Raw genomic sequence first — 22,811 nt, 5'->3', positions numbered from 1 at the left:
ATATCTTATTGATTTTTTACAGAGAGGAAGGGAGAGGAACAGTTAGAAACATCAATGAGAGAAATATCCATCAGCTGTCTCTTGCACCCCTCCTACTGGGGATGTGCCCGCAACCACGGTACATGCCTTTGACTGGAATCGAACCTGGTACCTTTCATTTCACAGGCCAATGCAAAATCGGCTAGGGCCTAAATCACTTTTGTATTTTCTTTCTTCTTCCCTATTCTCTCCTTCCTTTTTTTTTTTGGAAAGAGGACAAATAATCTAGGATATTTAAGTAATGTGTGATTAGTTCTCACACTACCTTTACAGTGTGAAATATCAGAGGGAATAAATACCCTATATTGAAACTTTGTAAAGATAATGTAAAAGAAGAATGTAAAGATGGCATTAGTTGCCCACAGGTAGTTTAATATATTAGTGACCTGCAAACAATAAATGTTCTTGTAAACATGGTTTTGGAGGAGACAAATGCCAGGAGGTGGTGGGGGATACTGTTTCCTGAGTGAAGAGGTGTGGCCCCGCCCCGGTGAGCAGGGCCCTATCCCCAGGGGTGCTGCATGCTCCGCTGAACAGTGGGGGGGTAAATCCATGAGGGTGCAAAGACTCCAGGGCTGGTACCTGGAAGCTAGAAGGAATAATGGAATAAATGCACCAAAATGTTTTTCAGAAAGCATGTCTTTAAGATGCTAATAGTTGTGGCGTATTATGGGTAAGTTTCAGCACTATGTCTGTTAAATTTGACTTTGTAAAATACCAATATAATTGGCTGTGAAGATGGGAAGGTAGGACTCAGTGCTTCATCCAGGAAGCTCGTGTTTTCCTGCACTGCAGGAGGGCATGGTTCCCTGTGGCCTGACCTGGGTCCCCAGATCAAGGGAGCAGAGAGAGGTTTCCATGAATTAGGTGCGTGGCCAATGATCCTATTTCCTTCTGTCCAGCAGTTAACCAGGGCGTCTTCATCTTCTGAGCCAAATCCTGCTCTGCGGGACCTCCTCCCTGAGCACCCTGACACAGCCAGCCAGAGTTAAGGAACTGGCTACTTCCTGCTGGTTCAGAAGGTGGTTATCAGGGCGTGAAGGGAGGTTTTAAAGTGCCACCAGGTGTCACCGCTCAGTGGGCAAGACACAGCCCAGTTAAAAAGCTCTGCTCTAGACCCTGAGAGGCTTGCACTGATGCTGTGGGTCTGCATGGCCAAAGGTCCTGGATGGCTTTTTTGCTCTCCGTGGGCATGGCATCCAGGTGGTGGCCCTCCTATAGTGGCCAGAGGTACCAACCACGGACCCTTTCTCAGCACTTCCGTAGGACAGAGCTTCTGGGATGCATGTCGTAGAGAAGGTCTGTGCTCCGTGTGTGCAGGTGCTGGCCAGTGGGTGTTAAAGGGACATCTTGTCACCTATGGAAATGCTGTGGTCTTGCTGTCGGGGATGTATTGGGAACTTCCCACATTGCCCTGATTTACCATTTCAGTCCAAGTAACATTTATCCTCCTCATTCACATCACCTTTTACTTAAAGACAGGCTGACTTTTTCAGAAAACACCATTACAGTCTTAACTTTAACTACAGAATAGTTATATGATCAAATTTTGGGGGTAAAAATTTAGAAATTTGGATTTACAATTTTATGCTGCTTTATCTTTATCTCAAAATACATTTTTACTTAATATAGAACTTCAGGTCTTTTAAATAAACAGTGGCATTAGATCTTATTAGTTATATGTCATAAAACTTACAATTTACTACTGATCCCACGTCATAGAGGTTTCCAGTGGCTGGTTGGCTGTGTGCATGAGAATCTGGTGCACCGCGCACAGTGCTCACTGGGACCCGGCGATGAAGGATGGCCCTGTGACGAGGGAGAGTGGCTGGCGGGCAGTGAGGAAGAACCTTTGTGAAGGAAGTTAGTCTACTTGCCCTGGCCATTTGGCTTCAGTGGATTGAGCCCAGTCCTCGGACTGAAGGGTCCTGGGTTTGATTCCGGGCAGGGGTGCATTCCTCAGTTGCAGGCTAAATCCCCAGCACTGGTAGGGGTAGGGGCACGGGGGGGGGGGGGGGGGGGCGCGGTGGCAACCTCTTGTTGCCTCTCTCCCATAACAGTGTTTCTCTCTCTGTCTCTGCTTCCCTTCCACTCTCTAAAAATCAATGGGAAAATAGCCTGGGATGAGGATTTTTAAAATATTTTTAAAAAGAAAGACCTAAGACGTGTAGAGCTGCTGTGGGAAGTAGACCTACCTCCAGAGCTGAGACAGAGACACACTTCCTTCTTGCCTTCCTCATCCTTCTTTGAAACCAGCGTTTGCATTAACGTCTCGCTCTCTCTGTTGGCAGATAACTGACTGCTTTGTACCTAACGCTCACTCTTGTGATCACAGAATGAGACCTTCCTGTGACCTGATCTGGTGGTCTCGGCCAGGTCACAATCGCCAAGCCACATGCTCTTGGAGCCCTTTGACTTCTGACTGGTGGCCCTCTTCTGTGCAGGTCATCACCAATCTGGTGAAGATGTTGAAGTCCAGAGACACGAGGAGAAACTTCTGCCCCCCAAACCACTGGCTGTCAGAGCAGGAAGACATCAGAGCAGATAAGGTGTTACTGGAAGCCTTTGAGCATTTGTCCTTTAGACCAGTTTATTTATTATTAGGCAACTGAATGGTAACGTGAATGTGCTCATTGTAACTCTTAGGTCATTGATGGATATAGAGCATTTTCATTGACTAAAACATGCATTCTGAGTTTATTAATTTTAATTTGCTCTTTCAACCATAAATTGTGTTGAACTTTGGTGATTCTCTGTTGGGGTGGAAGAAGATTTTGCTTTTATTGGTGTCATTGGTATAGATTTAGGATTTAGAGGAAATGGAGCTCGTCCTTGGTTTTCTAAAGGAACAAATTTGAATATCAGTAACACTTAGATCTAAAGTAGTTCAGTACTATAGTTTAAAAAATTAACATTAACAGTGGACATGCAATGTCATTTTTGTCAGGAAAAGGCATGACTAGGTTCATTTCAGAATCTTGGGGATGGAGGACACGGAGTTACAAGGGGCACTGAAACACTGAAGAAAATGGTCTTTGGAACAGTTTCACAAGCATGCCTCTGCCTGCTCACTAAGTTACCCCCGTGGCTTCTGGCTCTGCCCGCAGGTGGAACCCATGACAGGTCCTATGCCAGTGAGCACGGCCAGGGCCCAGGGTGGAGCTCAGAACAGCATCTCCCTCCGGCAGTTGGTCCTAGGTCTGGGAAGCCCTGGACAAGATAGTGCTTTGTCGCTGGAGGGTGGAGCAGTGCAGAAAGTAGTGTGGGAGAGCCAGGGACCAGCGGAGGGTCTCCCTCAGGCGGGTGGTAAGGGAGGAGAATAGCAAGCATCACTCAGAACAGGTGCAGTCTGCCAGATAGCAGGTGTGCTGAGCCTGCGAGCTCCTGAGCCTAAGAGGAAAAGAGCTGCACCGGCTGCTGGTAGACGAGAAGGACCGCCCCACTGTTTTTGTTGTTCCTGCTAATCCTCACCAGAGGGTATCTTTTTCATTGATTTTTAGAGAAAGGGGCAGGGAGAGAGGAGCAGCCGTATGGGTGATGGTTAGTGTGTCCCAGTGTTACACATCAGCAAATGGAACAAGCAGAGATCTCCCTGGGATGTTAGAGAAAACAGTCACACAGTAAGTGTGCAAGGGCATGAACAGGTCGTCTGAAAAGGACATGAGGTCAGAGAGGGACCTAGCAAACTCCAGTAAACATAAACGTACACCAGCTCACATGGAATGGGAAAGGAGGGGACCAGCTCACAGCAGTACTAAGCAGGGGTGTTGATCCCCTAGGTCACTCAGCTGTACGTGCCAGCTGCCAGACATATGTGGAGGTTTCGGCGGATGGGGAGGATCGGCCCCCTGCAGTCCACCCTGGATGGTGAGCGCCCTTTAACCTCAGGCTGAGGGGAGTCGTTCACAGACCATGGCACTCATCTTTTCCATGTCCTGGTCTGTGATTTTTGTTGAACATGTACCACCAACCACCTCAAACTCCTTCGTAGCCCAGCCCCAACCCCTCCCCTGCCCTAGCAGCCTCTCGTTCCTGGTGGTCCCATAGTTCTGCCCTTTCTGGAACATCTGGAAGTTGAGCCATTCAGTGCATATCCTTGGGAGTCTGGACAGGAGGGTACGCCTGCCTAACAAAGGTTTGCACTGTGTTGCAGTGGGGTTGGAGTCGCCTGCCCTGTCTGTATCTGAGGAGAGACAGCTTGCCATCCTGACAGAGCTGCCCTTCGTGGTTCCATTTGAAGAGCGGGTAAAGGTAGGCCAACTTCTCTAGGAGAGCGTGCAGTATTTCCTATCATTTCAGTGTGAAAAATGAACACCAACCAGAGTCTCTGAAGTGGCCTAGTGCCCAGCTAATAGTATAATTTATATTTTTTAGATTGTAATAGTTAACAGCGATTTATAAGTGCAATCCAACCAGATGTGTCTATATAAACTTGAAATATTTTTTCTTTAGTTGTAGCTACTTAAAAGGCCTGTTAGGCTATCATCCTATATAATAAAGAGCTAATATGCAAATGGTTGTTACACCCTCATGCAGTAACAGCTCAGACCCTCAATACCGGGGAGAAAGGAATGGGGACTAGCCAAGCTGCAGCCCAGGAGAGGATCAAGTTGCACACTCACGGTCCCAGGTGCCAGCGGCTGGGGCTGTGGCCCAGGAGAGGGACAAGCCATCTGCCCCGTGGTCCTGGGTGCCAGCAGCTGTGCCTTTGGTCCAGGAGATGGACAGCATGCACAGTCCCCGCAGTCCCGGGTACCAGCAGCTGGGGCTGTGGCCCAGGAGAGAAACAGCCGGCCTGGTCAAAGCCAGCCCCGGTCCCGGGTGCCTGCGACCGGCCAGAGGAGGGAATCCTGGATCCTGGGCAGGGCAAGGCAGAGGCGGTTAGAGGCGATCAAGCTGGCAAGGGTGCAGTTAGGGGTGATCAGGCAGGCAGGCAGAGGAGTTAGGGGAGATCAGGCAGGCAGGCAAGCAGTTAGGAGCCAGCAACCCAGATTGTGAGAGGCAAGTGGACATCCCCCAAGAGGCCCCAGATTGGAGAGGGACCCCCCCATCCTGTGTGCAAATTCTGTGCACCGGGCCTCTAGTCTATATATAATAAAAGCCCAAGTGACCATCTGACCACTACCTGTGATGTACAGTGACCGCCAGGGGGCAGACGCTCAGTGCAGGAGCTGCCAAATGGTTCTCAGGTGACACAACCAGAGAGGAGGGAGCCGGATTCTGGGTGCATCAACCGAGAACTGCCCTCTCAAAATCTAGACTCCTCTGGAGATGTTGGAGAGCCAATTTTGGCCCTATCCCTGCAGGCCAGATTGAGGCACAAATCTGTGCACCAGGCCTCTAGTTTTCTTACAAAGGGAGCCCTAAGGTGCTCTTTGTCTAGTCAATATTGCATTATTTTTTAAAGCTATAACATGGTGTTATAGAGATGTGCACTTTATATCTTGTGGTGGTTGGCTAATGCACAGAACTTGTTCACACTGGCATGTTTTCGGAGACTTTGCTGCCTGTTCTCGGAGGTAAACAGGATGTATTTTTTCTGCAACTCGCGCTGGGTGCTGCTTCTCAGGGAGCCTTGCATGCCTGCCGCCAGAACATGGCTCCTGAGCTCCCTCTGCTGGAGCTCTGCTTAAAAGAACCGCTTACATTTTCTCATTATGGAGATCTTATCCTGTTTCCTCGAAAATAAGACAGTGTCTTATATTATTTTTTTCTCCCAAAGTTGTGCTAGGTCTTATTTTCAAGGGATGTCTTATCCTTCCATGTGCTAGGTCTTATTTTCGGAAGATGTCTTATTTTCGGGGAAACAGTACTAACATTCATATACAGCTGTGCGAAGCTGTTCTTCACCACCTGGATTTTTATGAAGGGTTTACAAAAGAAAATACTGATTTAAATTTGTTGTAAAATGGGGGAAAGGAGCAATGTTGCAGATGCATAAATATTACCATTTGTAGATAATGGCATAAAATCAATATTTGCTACCTTTGCCTTTAAAATTGGTTTTAGATTTATGGGAATACAAAAGTTAAGATTTACTTAGCAATTTTGTTTGCTAATGTTTATAACAGAAATTCTGTTTTATCAAATAACCTTATACTTTTCCCTGTGTGTTAGATCTTTCAAAGGTTGATTTATGCAGACAAGCAAGAAGTTCAAGGAGATGGCCCATTTCTGGATGGAATTAATGTCACAATAAGAAGGAATTATATTTATGAGGATGCTTATGACAAACTTTCCCCAGAAAATGGTACGTATGTTTCTCTTATGTCATGTATGCATGTGGCAGGGGGCTGGGAGTCATTTTAGAAAAAGCTAATAATTTAAAAACAAGTGTCCATCATCTTGTCCTGCAGTGACTACTTAAAACTGAAATGTAGGGTTCACATTTGGGAGGTGCATCTTATCCAGTAAGATTGCTGGGACTGACAAATAATGATTGCTACACCAGCCTTTCAGATACTGAGTAGGCCTTCCGGCTTCCCTCTCTCCTCTCCCCTCTCCCCCATTGTCTGTCTCAAAAACGGAGCCGACGACCTGTAATTTCAGCAGTGGGAGGGCAGCCATGTACAGTCTGCATTTCGTATACAATTACCAGTTTATGTAAATGCCGTCCATTGTCAGACAAATGGAATGCACTAGGATAAAAACCATAGCAATCCAGACTTCTAAAGAAGTAGTGTGCTTTGATGGCAGTTCTGTCTGATAAAGGGGATTACATGTACCAATGATTTGGGCAGCATGTAGAGGTCAGTGACACATTTTCTCTTGGTTTAGTGTTTCACACCCAGGGTTAAAACTTTTGGTATTAATTTATATATGAATCATTTTAGTTTCTGAATATGGAGTCTATGATACTGCATTAACCAATGTTAAATCGGTGCAGGCTATTGAAAAGGAAGGCTGGCAGGACTCAGTCACAGGTCCGGTGGGAAATGACAGCACCTTTTCTTAGGAGGAGCAAGTTAATTCTCTGCCTGGAAAGCAGAACCTCTCATCTGAGTGGTTTTCTGTTTGCTTGTTTTTGGTTTCTGCTTTTCCGTAAAGAGCAAGCTGGTGTTGTCCTGTGGGAACAGTGAGGAGGGTCACATCGCAGGCCCTGGGCTCTGGCCCAGGCACTGCGTGCAGGTGCACTGGGTGTCTTCCCCTTCTCATTTAGTCTGCGCCACAGACCTTGGGCCGGACGCCAGGAGCTGAGATGGGTCACTCTTGCCTGGGCAGTTATGTTCTTAAGATGTTATGTATATAATATGAGTCTTCGTCTCACATGCTTTGGGGAGAAATAGTTCTTCCTCCTTTTGGGACCCATAGGCTGTTGTGAGTTCGTCGTGGTGGTTGTCACATCATATTCCCCGTCCAAGCCACCGAGTTCTGGGGAGGAACCCTACCCTGGCCCCGCACACTGCTGGCGGCCGTGGATGTGGCTGGATTTGGGGTTGAGCCTGGGGAGAAGACCATAGACACAGGGTGCAGAGCAGAGCCGAGAGGAGGATGGTGGTGGGCTTTATGAAGTGGGGGGACTTCATCTAGGACTTAGGGACAGGAGACAGGTCTACAGGTGAAGGTATAGCAAGGCTAGGCAGCCAGGCCACTGAGTCTGTCATGGTAGACGTGGGCTTACTGCAGGTGCAGCCCATGTGAGCACTTCACCCCAAATCAGTCTGTGTGCTTACCGTGAGTTTAGCTTTACAACCACTTCTTGTAGGTGATTTTTTTAAGGCATTGCTATTGCCCAGTTATAGGAAACCCAAATTATCTACTGTGTCCTTAAACTTAGAAATTATTCAAAGTTGATGATATTCCACCTCCTAAGTGCAGGCCGATAATTGCATTCAGTTTAATGGATTGGGAAAAATCTTCCCATAATATGTGTAATATGCATTATAATGCTTTAAATCTTTACAAATGTTCCTAATTCTTATTAGTACAAAATTTTAAACCATGTGTTAAAATTATTTAGTATTTTACTAGGCAAATTAGTAAAATTAAATTTTATCTTAGAATGTTTAATTTCTTAGTGAATCAGTTTCAAGTGCTCTGTTGACTAATCATTTGCATATAATCAATTAATATGATTACCCTATATTTCACCTAGTCATTATTTATTTATTTTTAAGAATAACAAAAAATATTTTACTAAAACATAAGATTTACAGAAGTTTCCAGACAAGCCATACAAAATGGTCACAAGCTTTTCTTGAAGGGGGGATTCTACATTTGACAGCTGTCATCTAGTCATTAAAACAGATCCTCTGTTTTAATGGATAGCAGACCTCTCATTCCATCTCAGGACAGTTTTCTGCAGTGTGGGTCCCAGCCCTTGTCCCCTGCAGGTTGGCAGGAGCTCGGAGAAGTGGAGTGGCTTCCCTCCACAGTTGGGCGCTGAGCAAATAGTGTCTCAGGCCCTGGCCCGGGGACCTCATTGCAGCCCTTCCCACGGGGACAGTGTGGGCTGGGCCTTGTCCATGGGTAATCTGGGGACTGTTCTGAGGGTCGGGATGGCATCACAGTGGCTCCTGATGTCCTCGTTGTCATGGTGACGGTGGCTGGGGCAGGCTGACCTGTGCCATGTCTTCTCCCAAGAGCCTCGCTTACCCCAGCTTTCTAGAATTACCTCCTTTACTGGGCTCAATTTATTACATTGTTTTCCTGAAGAGGAAAGAATATGAAGATAAAATCAAAGTAACCGCTCACTGAGTCTTTCCTCACTAAAACCTTCCTGTGTGCGTAGATACTCAAATTTGTCCTTAGGAACATGTAGTGCACATGAAGGTACTGCCTTCTGAACACATGCTGGGCTGTGGTCTTGCTGTTCACAGAGGTGACAGGAGCCACAGACTTCACTCAGCCCGTTAGGCGACGTGTGTGGATGGCACCATGTTTCAGAGACAGTGACCTCCTTAGGACAGCGTCCTGTAGCGTGAATCTTAGTCCCACAGCACAAGGTAGATAGTGGTTGAACATTTCCTACCCACAAAATTTTTACGCTTAGAAATTTTACAAAAAAATCTGCTGACAATGATAATGATCTTGAGAAATATTATCTATGACACATCCTCATAATACCCAGGTAAATGATGAAATAGTTCATCCCTATTTAAAGTATATTTTTATTTTTAAAATATATTTGTACTAGAGGCCCAGTGCACGAATTCATGCACAGGTGGGGTTCCTCGGCCTGGCCTTCAATTGGGGCTGATCAGGGAGGAAGGAGGATTCCCTGCTGGCCTGGGGAGGAACCGTATGAGGTTGGCTGGCTGCGAGAGGTTTGCTGTGAAAGTGTTCTGTGGGTGCCAGGGAACAGCTCCTGCTTTGAGCATCTGTCCCCTTGTGGTCAGTGCAAGTCATAGCGACTGCTTATTCAGTTGACTGGTGGTAACAGTCACTTAGGCTTTTATATATATACTAGAGGCCTGGTGCACAAAATTCCTGCACGGGGGGTGGGGGGGTTCCTCAGCCCAGCCTGCACCCTCTCCAATCTGGGACCTCTCAAGAAATGTTAAACTGCCCACAGGGATAGGGTCTAAATGGGCAGTTGGACATCCCTCTCACAATCCAGAACTGCTGGCTCCCAACTGCTCACCTGCCTGCTTTCCTGATTGCCCCTAACCGTTTCTGCCATCCTGATCACCCCCTAACCACTGATGTCTAACTGCTTCCCTGCCAGCCCGTTTGCCCCCAACTTCCCTCTTCTGCAGGCCTGCCACCCTAACTGCCCTCCCCTACAGGCTTGATAGCCTCCAACTGCCCTCTCTTGCAGGCCTGGTGCCTCCCAACTGCCCTCCCCTGCTGGCCACTTGTTGTGGCCATCTTGTGTTCACGTAAGGGCAGAATCTTTGACCACATGGGGACAGCTATTGTGGGTTGGAGTGATGGTCAATCTGCATATTTCTTTTATTAGATAGGATAGACTGCAGGCGTCTTCAAACTACGGCCTGCGGGCCACATGCGGCCCGCAGAGGAGTCTGATCCGGCCCGCCAGGTTTTTTGGGCAGTGAGCGCAGCCGAGGTGTTACAGTAGGAATTAGTGGTTCATATAGTCTGGCCCTCCAGCTCTCTGGGGGACCGTGATCTGGCCCCCACTTTAAAAAGTTTGAGGACTCCTGGGATAGAGGCTCGGTGTATGGGTGGGGGCCAGCTGATTTGACCTGAATAAGGGTGCCCTGGATCAGAGTGGGGTTCCCTTAGGGTGTGGGGTGGCCTGAGCAAGGGACCTGTGGTGGTTTGCAGGCCAGCCACGCCCCCCAGCTACCCAAGCAGAGGCCCTGTATCTGGAATTTATTTACCTTCTACGATTGAAACTTTGTAGCCTGGAGTGGAGCCAAGCCTGCTGCTCACTAGGCTGCTGCCATTTCTGTTTGGTTTTATGTATCTTCTGTACTTGAAACTTTGTAGCCTTGAGTGGAGGCCTGGGCTGGCCACGGCAGGTGGAAAGCTTTGCTTTCTCCATTGCAGGGAACAACCCTAGCCTGTTCTCTCCAGCTCCGTGGCTGGTGGCTGTCGCCATTTTTCTTGGGATTTATCTTCTATAATTGAAACTTTGTATCCTTGCGTGGAGGCCTAGGCAGGCCAGGATGTGTGGAAAGCTTAGCTTCCTCTATTGAAACTCAAGCCTCTCAACTGTTCTCTGTGGCTGCAGCCATCTTGGTTGGGGTTAATTTGCATAGTCACTCTTATTGGCTGGTGGGTGTGGCTTGAGAATACTGATGGTTAATTTGCATTACTTTTTTTTTTTTAAATATATTTTATTGATTTTTCACAGAGAGGAAGAGAGGGGGATAGAGAGTTAGAAACATCGATGAGAGAGAATCATCGACCAGTTGCCTCTTGCACACTCCTCCCTATTGGGGATGTGCTTGCAACCAAGGTACATGCCCTTGACTGGAATCGAACCCAGGGCCTTTCAGTCCACAGGCCGACGCTCTATCCACTGAGCCAAACCGGTGCTGGCTGCATTACTTTTTTATTAGATAGGATAGATTGGCTTCAGAGAGGAAGGGAGAGAGAGAGAGAAAGAAGGGGGGAAAAATCACTGAATCTGATCAGCTGCACATCCCCTCCTGAGGATTAAGCTTACAACCCTGGCACATGCCCTGACTGGGAATTGAACCGTGACCTCCTGGAACATTGGTTGATGCTCAACCACTGAGCACGCCGGCCAGGCTAGCCCACCCTTTGCTGGGTATTATGAGAACGTGTAAAGGCGAGCAGGCCAGCTGCAGCTTTGTGCGGCAGCTGTGGTTATGTTTGGGTTGCTTTTGGCATTTCACTAGAACTGGAGATTGGACATATTTTATAATCATATCAATCAAAATACTAGAAACAAATAACTATTTGTGGAACTTGACAGTCAGTGAAAGCTTGTTCTTCCTGTAAGTGGAGTGAAATTTTAAAACTGGAAGAATGTGTTTGAGTAGAGAAGAAGCAGGCGCATCTCCAAGGCCGGCCCGTGTGCTCGCCTGGTGCCAGGCAGCCCACCGGCCAGAATTGGGGTTCTGACCCAGAGTGGTTAGAGGAGCAGAAGTGCGGGAATCTAGCTCGGGGTGGATGCTCAGCGCGGGCTCCTTTGTGGAGTGTGGGGCGTGGCTTGGGTTCGCCTTCCCCGAGGTCGTGTGGGCTTTAGGAAGAACTTGCCTGGCTCCCCTGGTGCAGCTGTGGTCCCTGCTCGGGGGTTAGCCCAGTGGTCGGCAAACTCATTAGTCAAAAAGAGCCAAATACCATCAGGACGACGATTGAAATTTCTTTTGAGAGACAAATTTTTAAACAACTTCTAACGCCACTTCTTCAAAATAGACTCACTCAGGCCGTGGTATTTTGTGGAAGAGCCACACTCAAGGGGCCAAAGAGCTGCATGTGGCTCAGGAGCCGCAGTTTGCCACCCACGGGGTTAGGTGACTGTTCGGTGAGACTGTGCTGCGTGTGAGGGCCCAGACTGTAGGCCACACTGGAAGTTGTGTTCAAAACACTGGAACATTTCACACCAGGTTCTTTGACTTCCTGTGTATCTTGGGGTGGGAGGCTCTCGTCCATATGTCGCGCTCCCACCTCTCTGCACAGCACCTGGAGAGCGCAGGACGGGGAGGGAAGGGCTTGTGCCAGGATGCGCTTAGTCACTCCGATTGGCTGGTGGGCGTGGCTCGAGATTGGGTGCCAGGATGCTGGTGCCAGAGGGAAGCCTGCTGTGCTCAGGGCGGCCTGCCGGGATGCGTTAGTCCTCCCCAGGTGGTGCTGTCCCCAGGAGACCTGTGTGTGTGGGTGGGAGGGGGGAGGGTTTCCTCTCATTCCATCCCAGAAATGTCTCCTTTTCAGCCAAGTGTCTGTTTTAAATGGTGGTGTGGATTCTGGTGGGCTGCCCCCCTGTGGCATTGGCCTTGGTCACAGGGTCGTTCATTTCGCGGATATCTTTATTCATTTACTTTTTGGCCTTCTTGATAATAATCTCTGATCCCATGTTATCCTCGTGTTCTAATTCCCCTCCCTCCTCTTGGGGCATCTTTGTTTCATTGCCCCAGGAACAAGCTGGGACTGATTCCTCATCTCCCCATCTGAAGCCCCAGCTCCGCTGTGGATGCAGAGGCACTGACCTCCTCCTCGTTGAGGGCTCGGGGACACGGTGTAGAACCCTGCACTCACGCGCCTCTGTTGTTCTTGCTGTTCCCATCCAGAGCCTGACCTGAAGAAGCGCATCCGCGTCCACCTGCTCAACGCGCACGGCCTGGACGAAGCCGGCATCGACGGCGGCGGCATCTTCCGGGAGTTTCTGAACGAGCTGCTGAAGTCGGGCTTCAACCCTAACCAGGGCTTCTTCAAGACGACGAACGAGGGCCTCCTGTACCCCAACCCGGCTGCGCAAATGCTCGTGGGGGACTCCTTCGCCCGACATTACTACTTCCTGGGCAGAATGCTTGGAAAGGTAACACGGCTCGCGGGGACGGCCTCCAACCAGGGGGTGACCTTCTATACGTGTGGGTGGTGGCCGGTGGTTTCCTGGAGACCTTCATTCAGAACTCTTATGTGATTTGGTGAGCCCTGAAGAGCACTTTCCACTAATAACTAAAGCTCATCTGTATACTTGACATACACAGTAGTTACTCATAGGGGAATTGCTGGATGGTGCCAAAAACATGGGAAACATGCCATGTGATTGTGTTTCTCGAAGGACCGCAGGGGCATGCCGCACGTGGCATCTCCTCCCGGGGCCTGGTTGGTAATAGTGTGCACATGATTCTGGTCGGGTTCTAATAATTGCACAGCGTGTGGGGCAGAGACCGTCGTGCAGTGTGGTGCATGTGCGTGTGCATGTGCAGGTCTATGAACACTGGCCCCGGGGAGCCCTCGGGCTACCTCTGCCGAACATCCTACAAAGGCAACTTGATGGTAACGGGAGGGAAGAGATGACATAGCCCAGTGGAGACTTCCTGTTTAATGTGCAGCTTTCAAAACACACCCTCCGTTCCAGTCAGAACAGGACGGGGCCTCCTCATGCCAGGCTCCTCTCACTGACCTCTGTGGGCTGGTCAGGCTGGCTGGCTTAGAAACAACCGAAATTCGCTTCTCCCAGTTCCAGAGGCTGAACGCCTGGAGGGTGCCACGTGGTGTCGTCTGCCGGGCGCCGCTTCCTGGTTCATAACCATTACCCTCTCACTATGTGCGCATGCAGTGGCGGGGAGGGGACCTCCCATGAGGGCGCTGACCCTGTTCTTAGGCTCCACCCTCATCACCTCATCACCTCCCAAAGGCCTCACCTCGTAATGCCATCACCTGGATATTAGGATTCAGTGTATGAACTTGGGGGGCAGTCCCTCAGACCCAGTGCAGCCTGTAGGGGTGCCATGTGGAGAGCAGGAGGAGGGTGTCAAGTCCATGTCAGGAAAGCAGTTTGGGTGTTTGTTTGTTTTCTCTTTTATTAAACTTTTTTTTATTGATTTCAGAGAGGGACAGAGAGATAGAAACATCAGCGATGAGAGAGAATTATCGAGCACCTGCCTCCTACTCGTCCCTCCCTGGGCATCAAGCCTGTAACCCAGGCATGTGCCCTGACTGGGATCAAACCCTGACTTTCTGGTTCAGGAGTTGACATTCAATCACTGAGTCAGGCTGGGGGGGTGGGGGGGGGTTGTTTTTGTTTTTTTCTTTCTCGTTGATTACTGACATTTTACTAATGGGAAACAGTTACAAGCAGGGTTACATTTATAGGTTATTTTGTTTGCTTTTTCATACTCTAACTAAATTTAGTGTTGGTAATTGCTAATCCTAGCATGATATTTTACTGTAGGAGCTCCCACGCAGGGAAGCCAATGGCGAGTGGTGGAGGGGGGATTCCCACCTTGGACAGGTGGGCTAGGGGCTTATCTAGCAGAGGGGAGAGGGTAGGGAGCCGTGCTAGGGAGGCCTGTGTGCAGGCCAAGACCAGATAGGGAGTCTGGTGAGGCTTGTTAGTGGGAAACGCTCACATCTTAGCTGTTCTGCTCCTTGTGGCCGCTGGCCAGATGGACACCATTCCACTGACTAGAAGGGAGAATTGGGCCATACCCTCGCTTAACCCTAAATTCCACCCCACTATCACCTACTCTACCTCACAGTCTACGCACCAGCCTTCCAGTAGCAGACCTGTGTGGTTAGGGCATTAGCACATTGCATTCAAGCCCTGGATGCAGTATTGTCTAGAATAGGGGTGTCGAACTCAATCAGAGAAGGGGCCAAAATCTAAAATCCAGCCTAAATCGTGGGCCGAATGGTTTACTGAACAGTCATAAACTGTCATTGTGATGGAAACGCAGCGGAGTGCAGTGATGACAGCGTGGTGCGGGCCACATTGCAAGGCCTGGCGGGACGGATTTGGCCCGCGGGCCTTGTGTTTGACACATGTGGTCTAGAAGCTCAGAGTAATAACAAGAACAAGAGGAAGAGACCCACAACCCTAACGGAGGAGAGATGGCCCCCACAGGTCCTGCAGACCCAGAGGTTCCCCTGAGGGAAGGGAACACACCCACCCGGAAGCTGTCCTGCTTTCCCAGAGGTGGGGCATGCCGTTCCACAGGTGCAGGTGGCTCCATTCAGCCAGGGTGAGTGGCTCGTCTTCCAACGCAGACCAGCAGTAGTAGGCTCTGTCTGCACCCCGAGCCACAGAGCCACAGTGCGGCCTGTCTTGCATGCACTAAGGAGGCTAAGACAAGTGTCAAGTAGGCCCCAACGGAAGTAAGTCAGGAAGAATACCAATATTACCAGTTATACTGCCTGTAGGAGCAAGCCTTGGGCGAGACCCTCCCCCATGGGGCTAGGAGAGCACACCACAGGTACCAGTTTGAGTCTCCCAGGCCAGGTTAATACTCGAGCTCCAGTTCAGAGGCGGCTGCCTCATTTGTTTTCATTGTTGGACTGACTACGTTTTAGAGCAGGCGTCCTCAAACTTTTTAAAGTGGGGCCCAGATCACGGTCCCTCGGAGAGCTGGAGGGCCGGACTATATGAACTACTAATTCCTACTGTAACACCTCGGCTGCGCTCACTGCCCAAAAAACCTGGCGGGCCGGATCAGACTCCTCTGCGGGCCGCATGTGGCCCGAGGGCCGTAGTTTGACGACGCCTGTAATTTAGAGGGAGTCTTGGTCCCACCAGGTGGCGGCTGGATTGCAGCAGTGTTGTGGTAAAGGCGTGTGAGGGCTACAGCAACTTTACTGAGACCTGACTCACCCACCATGCAGCTCACCTGGTCCAGGTGGTTTCAGCACATTCACCGCCAGCCCCATGCACCATGGAACATTTTCACCACATGCATCCTCTGACGCCCCCCGCTGACAGTGCTCCCTGCCTTCCGTCTGCATGACACACTCGCTCTGCACATGTCCCGTAAACCACGTCGGGTGCTGCGGCCTCTGGTGGTGGCTTGTTCAGCACGCCTGTTTCCAAGGGCCCTCCACGTTGTAAGGTGCTACTACCTCACCCCTTTTCAGCCAGGCTCCCTGTCGGGCCGCCCCACAAGCCCACCAGTGGGCTCGTGGGGTTGTCCTTGGGGAGTTTCTATCACCACAGCACCCGGACAGAAATGCGTGCCTGGGTGGAGGAAGAGGCCTGGAAGTGGGAAGTGCCGGGACCTGTGAGCGGGGGCCTGGGAGAAGGCCTGCTATAAAGGGCAGCAGAGGACACCTCTAGAAAGAGCAAGTCCCAGGATGGTGGGAGGCTCCTCCTGCATGGGCCCCTCGTCCCAGCACCATTGAATGTGAAGCCTCCCTGGCCCCTGGCGGCCTGGCGCCTCGCGGAGAATGAGTTCATCAGACAGGGGCGGTTTCTTCCCACGGGTGCAAATCTTCATGGCCTTGGATTGGACAATGGTTTCCTAGATAAGATACCAAAAGCACGGGCAGCAACATAAAAAAATATAGAATTCATGAGAAGTAAAAATGTGTGCTCCACCCTAGCTGGTTTGGCTCAGTGGCTAGAGCGTTGGCCTGTAGACCAAAGGGTTCTAGTTTCAATTCTGGCCAAGGATATATATACCTTACCCAAGAGGCTCACGCAGGATGCAACCAATCAATGTGTTTCTCTCACATCAATGTTTCTCTTAGTCTTCCCCTTTCTCTTTCACTTTCCCTGAAAATCAATGGAAAAATATCCTCAGGTGAAGATGAACCAAAAAAAGAGAAAGTAAATGGAATTAGTTGGGGGGCGGGCATTTTATGCTATTTATTAAAAATATCCTTTTACACTCCTATTGATTATATATTCCTATAGATTATACTTTTCACATAGCTCTGCATTTCTCCTATAGATGGTTGGGTTTTTTTGTTCTTTCATTGCTTAGGCCAGTGGTGGGTAAACTCATTAGTCAACAGAGCTAAATATCAACAGCACAACGATTGAAATTTCTTTTGAGAGCCAAATTTTTTAAACTTAAACTACTTATAATGCCACTTCTTCAAATAGACTTGCCCAGGCTGTGGTATTTTGCCAAAGAGCCGCATGTGGCTATTCGTATCAAAAAAAAATTTTTTTTTTAAAATATATTTTATTGATTTTGTACAGAGAGGAAGGGAGAGAGATAGAGAGTTAGAAACATCGGTGAGAGAGAGTCATCGATTAACTGCCTCTTGCACACCCCCTACCAGGGATATGCCCCCAACCAAGGTACATGCCCTTGGCCGAAATCGAACCCGGGACCTCTCAGTCCCCAAGCCAACGCTCTATCCATTGAGCCAAACCGGTTTTGGCTCGTATCAAAAATTTTAAAATGTTTACAACATTGCTTAGTGTTCTCTGCCATCCTCACTCTTGGGATTTTTCTGGGTGCATATTGTCAATGGCAGGTGGTCCTGAAGCCCAGCATCCCCCCACAGGGGTGTTGGGGGAGCAGTACGTCCTGGGCACGAACACTGCCCCTGATGCCTGTGTCTGTGAGACGCATCGTCATGGGCCCAGGTCCTGTGTACCCGCCCAGATACCAGACGCCGCTGCTCAGCTTGGGTTTATTGTTCTTCGACGCTGTGATAGCCTCCAGGCTGGCCTGGATCTGCCATGCGTCTTCCTCCGGGCTCACCTTCCTACCACTTAATTTCCACGGCGAACTGCGGACGCCGCCCGGCATTGGATTTTTGAGCATGAATTCCCAGCAGGCCCCTTTCTCTCCACCTGGAGCCGTGTGCTGGTCGTGGGGTCTGTGCCCAACAGATTGTCCTTCACACTCACCTCATCTGCCTTGAGGATGCACGCTTCATAACTCACTGTGTGAGAACCTCTGCAGTTTCATGTGCCATAGTTCTTTCTGTGAAGTCAAGCCCCACACCTGCTCAGTTAACAGTAATAAAATACACTTAAAGTAAGGGGAGCTTTGACTTTGCTAGACTCTCCTGAAACACGCCCCAATGCTGTGGTTCTCACACAGGGCAGTGACAGGCAGCAGGAAGGCATTTTACTGCCTGAATTCGTCTGAAGGAAATGTGTCACCTCCTTCCAGAATGTGTCAGCTTCCAGTCTGATTCCTGTAGAGAGAGGGTGGCTAGATGGCCCTGCTCACTGGAGCTCAGGTGGCTGCCCGTTCTGTGCCATGGTGAGGGCATTGGTGACTGCTGGCGGCTCGGCTGCGGTGGGCCGAAGGCCCCTCTTGAGGGGCCTGGGCCTCGGGGATGGTGAGTACTTCTCATTCCTCCCTTTAAACCACATTCCAGGCAGGAGAATTTGGGGTTTCAGCCTTCCTTCCAACAGTGAAGTTTATGTATATTCTATCTCAGTGAAGCTATTTAAAAGAACGATGTATAAACAAAACTATTAGTAACAAAACGAGTCCTTCGAGGAGGATGCTTCCCTGTGGTGGTTCCGCATGTTTGAGACTGGCTACTTTTCTCATGTACTCCTCAGGGAATGCTGGCTTCTGAGCGTCCCTGATGATTATCTGATCACAAATGGTTAGATGTCCCCACGTGTCAGACCATCAGGCCTGAGTGAGTGAATGGCTAACACTAACAGTGGTGTGCTGATCTCTAAATCTCTAAGAGGAGAAACTGTACTGATGGATTATGGTATTTATTGGGCCATAATGTATTTAAATTTCCCTAATGCATATGTTAGTGATTGTTTGCTGTGATGGAGTGCGGCGAGGTCCTCAGGAGCAGAGCTGCGCGGGAAGAGTTGCTTCATGGAGCGGTCACTCCTCAATTAGGAGTTCCATTAGCAGATGATGCCTCGGCCTGGTGCGCGTCCGGCCTGCATTCCTCACCCGTAAATCAGCCCGGCAGGGGATAAATAAACAGCTCAAGGATGTGGTAATGTCATCTCAAACTTTTTTTTACAGTCAGAAGCACCTAGGTCCATTTAAGCCAATTAAGTTCAGAATATTTATTGAAGAAAATCTTTTATCATATTTGAATTCTACTTGAAAATGGCTCTCTTTTTTCCTTGCTTTAGAATATTGATTTAATTGGAACAGCATGCCTATAAATCGGGTTTTTTGATAAAATTTTGGTCATATATTTCAGGTTTTTAATTAGCAGGTTGAGAACCATCAGTGTGGTTTATAATTTTGTGTGTTAGCAGAATCAGTGTGCCCTATGTTTCATACAGAGTAGTGAGCAGTTTATCCTGAGAGGTTGTTTTTTTAATATATTTTATTGCTTTTTTACAGAGAGGAAGAGAGAGAGATAGAGAGCTAGAAATGTCGATGAGAGAGAAACATTGTCCAGCTGCCTCTTGCACACCCCCTACTGGGGATGTGCCCGCAACCAAGGTAAACATGCCGTTGACCGGAATCGAACCCGGGACCTTTCAGTCCGCAGACCGACGCTCTACCACTGAGCCAAACCGGTTTCGGCTATCCTGAGAGTTTTGAGGGTTGGGAAGAAGTATTCTTCTTCAGTGTTATTAGCATCCTTTTATAAAAGCTCACTGAATTCGCTGAGGCTTTAGAGCTGTGTATGGAAGTGGGTGTTAGTCCTCACATGGCAAAGTTTCTCTCTCATTCCTTTCTGTCAGTGAAGTTGAGCAGCTTCATCTGATTGTCATCAGATGCAGTGCTGGGATCTCTAAAGTTAACGTATCTTTTCCCTCCTGGTTTTAAACATGACATCCTGCAAATAGTGATGGCTCTGTGCTTAGCAGGAGCCTTCCCACTAGCATTAAGATGTCTTTCTTAGATTTCAGACTTCACAAACACATGCACACTGTGCCTCTGGCTATGGGTGGATCCTTAGGAGGAGGTTCTTACTGACCTTCAACTTTTTTGGGGAGCAGAAATATCAAATACATAGTATTTACAAACTAGAGGCCCATTGCACAAATTCATGCACTGATGGGGGTCCCTCAGCCTGGCCTCTAGGATCAGGCTGAAATCGGCTCTCTGACATCCCCTGAGGGGTCCTGGATTGTGAGAGGGCGCAGGCCAGGCCAAGGGATCCCACAGTTGCATGATCTGGGCCAGGTTGGCCAGCTGGGGAGGAACCGTGGGAGGGCTCTAGGGCATGTCTGGCCCATTTGGCTCAGTCCGGATCTGCTGGACCCCAGCAGCAAGCTAACCTACCAGTCAGATGCTGGTCGACTGGTAGACTGTCTGCCCCCTGGTGGTCAGTGCATGTCATATCGAGTGGTTGAGTGACCTTAGCATATTATTAACATATTATGCTTTGGTTGAACAGCTGACTGGATGACTGGACATTTAGCATATTAGGCTTTTATTATATAGGATGATTACTTTATTTGAACCTTACCCCTTCTGAGAATTGTGCCTGTGTTTATGGCATCCTAATAATCATGATTTATGTCCTTTTCCTATTAAAAACAAGCAAACCCAGATCTGGAGGTTATTTTTCTTGTCAATCAAGGGCATAGTTTTCTTTCTTTTTTTACTTTCTTTCTTTTTTTCTTTCTTTCTTTTTCTTGTATAATCCTCACCTGAAAATATGTTTTGGTTTGTTGTTTTTTTGTTTTGTTTTGTTTTTTAATATGTTTTATTGATATTTTACAGAGAGGAGGAAGGGAGAGAGATAGAGAGCTAGAAACATCGATGAGAGAGAAATATTGACCAGCTGCCTCTTGCACACCCCCTATTGGGGATGTGCCCGCAACCAATGTCCATGCCCTTGACCGGAATCGAACCTGGGACCTTTCAGTCCGCAGACCGACGCTCTACCACTGAGTCAAACTGGTTTCGGCGGTTCGTTTGTTTCTTTAATCAATTTGAGAGAGAGAGCGAAACATCAGTCAGTTGCCTTTGTATGTGCCCTCACCAGGGATTGAACCCACAACCCTTCAGTGCACAAGGTGATGATCTAACCAACTGAGCCACACTGGCCAGGCCTGAAAAGTGTTCCTTTTTAATTATTGAAGTAGTTCTTGGCTATGGGATACCTAACTGGACCTCATGAGTTTATACTCTACTCTAGCACCTTCCAGAGCAGGGACGTACCAGCTGTTCTAAAATCCTCAGTCCCCGCGTGTGGACATGCTACACTGGCAACCCCTGTGGTCCTAAAGATGGAGGGTCTTGACGTTGTAGGAAGTTGTGGGAGGTGGGCGGAGCAGGAGACCGGGTTCTCCTCTGAGGGGCCGCTCTGGCTGGCGGACAGTGTTTCCAACCTACGTGTTGAGTTTTGGATGTCCCACCAGGAAACTGGGCTCTGACAAGTGAACTGTCCTCTCCTACCAGCATCCCGCAGAGTTTTCTGAAGTGAAAAAACTGTTTGTAGAAACAGCACTCAGACCAAAGGTGCGGGCTGTCCATTGCAGTGAACCAGGGCTAGCCCTCGTCCTAGAGCCTCCCTGCAGGGGAGCAGGTGGTGCCAACGAGCCCGCCGCCCACCATGCTCCTGGTCACAGAGGAGCGCGCTTGGTGCCTTTTGGGAGAAGGAAGCCTTCTGGGAGGCAGTGCCAGCTTCCCAGGTGCCTCAGGGCCTCCAGTGGAGCCCCTCCCACAGTAAACACCTGGACCCTGCCTGTGAGACCAGTGGAAACTCTGTTCATGTTAAAGAAACACTAGAGTGCCCGAGTGTGGCGGGGCCTGGTTTGTCAGGCAGAGAGGGCGCAGGGTGTGGCCTGGGCCCCCATTCTGTTCCCTCTCCCCCTTGGTCCTGGGTGCTTTTGCACATGGACTGTGGAAGCAGCGCTGTCTTTACACGGCGTAACGTAATGCAGGCTAGGCGGCCGGGGTTAAAGGGTGAACCCTGGAGTGGCTCTGGAGCTGGATTTTGGAGGCCGCAGTGAATCCAGACAGAGGAAATTTTCATAACCTGAAATGTCTCCCAGGAGAACTCAGGTTCTTTTGTAAACAAGTTCGTGGATGCAGCCTTCCAGGTGTGAAGTGGGCGCCGGGTGCTGTCCGCAGACTCCTCCTTAGAGCGGGCAGCTCCTCCTCCAGGAGCTGCGGTCCGGTCGGGCACTCTAGCAGCAAGCACCCTGTCCCCAAGCCTCCTTACTGTGCGTTTCTTTCTCGCACATTCAAAGGGCAGCGTGGTCTGAAATGGTTTTCTTCTTGCTCAATGAGGGGGCCTTTAAAAAAGACATCTCTGATATAGTTTGTAGATTAAGTTATAAATGTTCACTTTAGAACCACCTGACGATTGATAAAGATGCATTTGAAAAGCATTATTTTTTTATTGATTCTTAATGTAGTAAATTACCAGCATTATTTGGCAGCAAACAGAAATGCCAATGGTGAGGTTCGCTTCTGCTCGCTTGATGGTGCCACAGTTTGCATTAATTCTACTCGACTGCACTCACTTATATTAAAAGGCTTCTATGATAATTAATCCTTTTTATTTCAGATCATTTTGGCACAATTTCTAGCTATAAACACTCATAAAAGACAGACGGTTGAAAAATCCGTTCCAGGCTTTTCCCCATACCTACCACTACTCCCCGAGGCAGGTGGTTATTGATGGCCGGGGAGCCAGCCTGGTCAGCTGGCTGCCGTGAAGGCCAAGATGAAAAATGCTAAGTGGATTCTTTGCATAAAAAATAGACAGTTTTTGAAGTTGTATAATTAACCTGTGTTTAGAAAATACCTTGATTTATGCTTACATTTGTATTGGTTGCATACATTATGGAAATTTAATTTATAATCCATTTAGCTGATGCAATCATAGTTTTTAGTACTATCATTTATTAGTGCTTGTATATTAAATGCTCTGAAGGTTTAAAGCTGCCTTCTGTAAAAAATTACACCTAAGCATTTACATTTTATGAGTCACAGTGGGATTCTGTTTAACATTCAGGTAGCTCGAATGTGTTTAATGAATTTCACTGGCTTATTGTTACTAATGCAGAAATGGCAAACAATGACCTTATGTATTGA

At 48.7% G+C, this 22,811-nt stretch overlaps 1 protein-coding gene across 11 annotated transcripts in view; it reads left to right on the top strand.

The window, feature by feature from the left end:
• UBE3C (ubiquitin protein ligase E3C) overlaps window positions 1-22,811 on the top strand; it is a 117,562-nt gene that overhangs the window by 72,519 nt on the left and 22,232 nt on the right. For 10 of the 11 annotated variants that reach the window (XM_036432713.2, XM_036432710.2, XM_036432712.2 and 7 more), the window contains 5 exons: window positions 2,484-2,588; window positions 3,819-3,906; window positions 4,193-4,290; window positions 6,157-6,289; window positions 12,705-12,952. In XM_036432713.2, coding sequence (XP_036288606.1) covers window positions 2,484-2,588; window positions 3,819-3,906; window positions 4,193-4,290; window positions 6,157-6,289; window positions 12,705-12,952 — 672 coding nt within the window. The remainder of the gene's footprint in view (window positions 1-2,483; window positions 2,589-3,818; window positions 3,907-4,192; window positions 4,291-6,156; window positions 6,290-12,704; window positions 12,953-22,811) is intronic. The other variant, XM_045579801.1, reaches the window with a different exon arrangement.

The sequence above is a fragment of the Pipistrellus kuhlii genome, unplaced genomic scaffold (genome assembly GCF_014108245.1).
Source record: "Pipistrellus kuhlii isolate mPipKuh1 unplaced genomic scaffold, mPipKuh1.p scaffold_m20_p_116, whole genome shotgun sequence".
NCBI lineage: Eukaryota > Metazoa > Chordata > Mammalia > Chiroptera > Vespertilionidae > Pipistrellus > Pipistrellus kuhlii.
The sequence above is the reverse complement of the archived record's forward strand: the minus strand, read 5'-3'. Positions and strand labels throughout refer to the sequence as shown.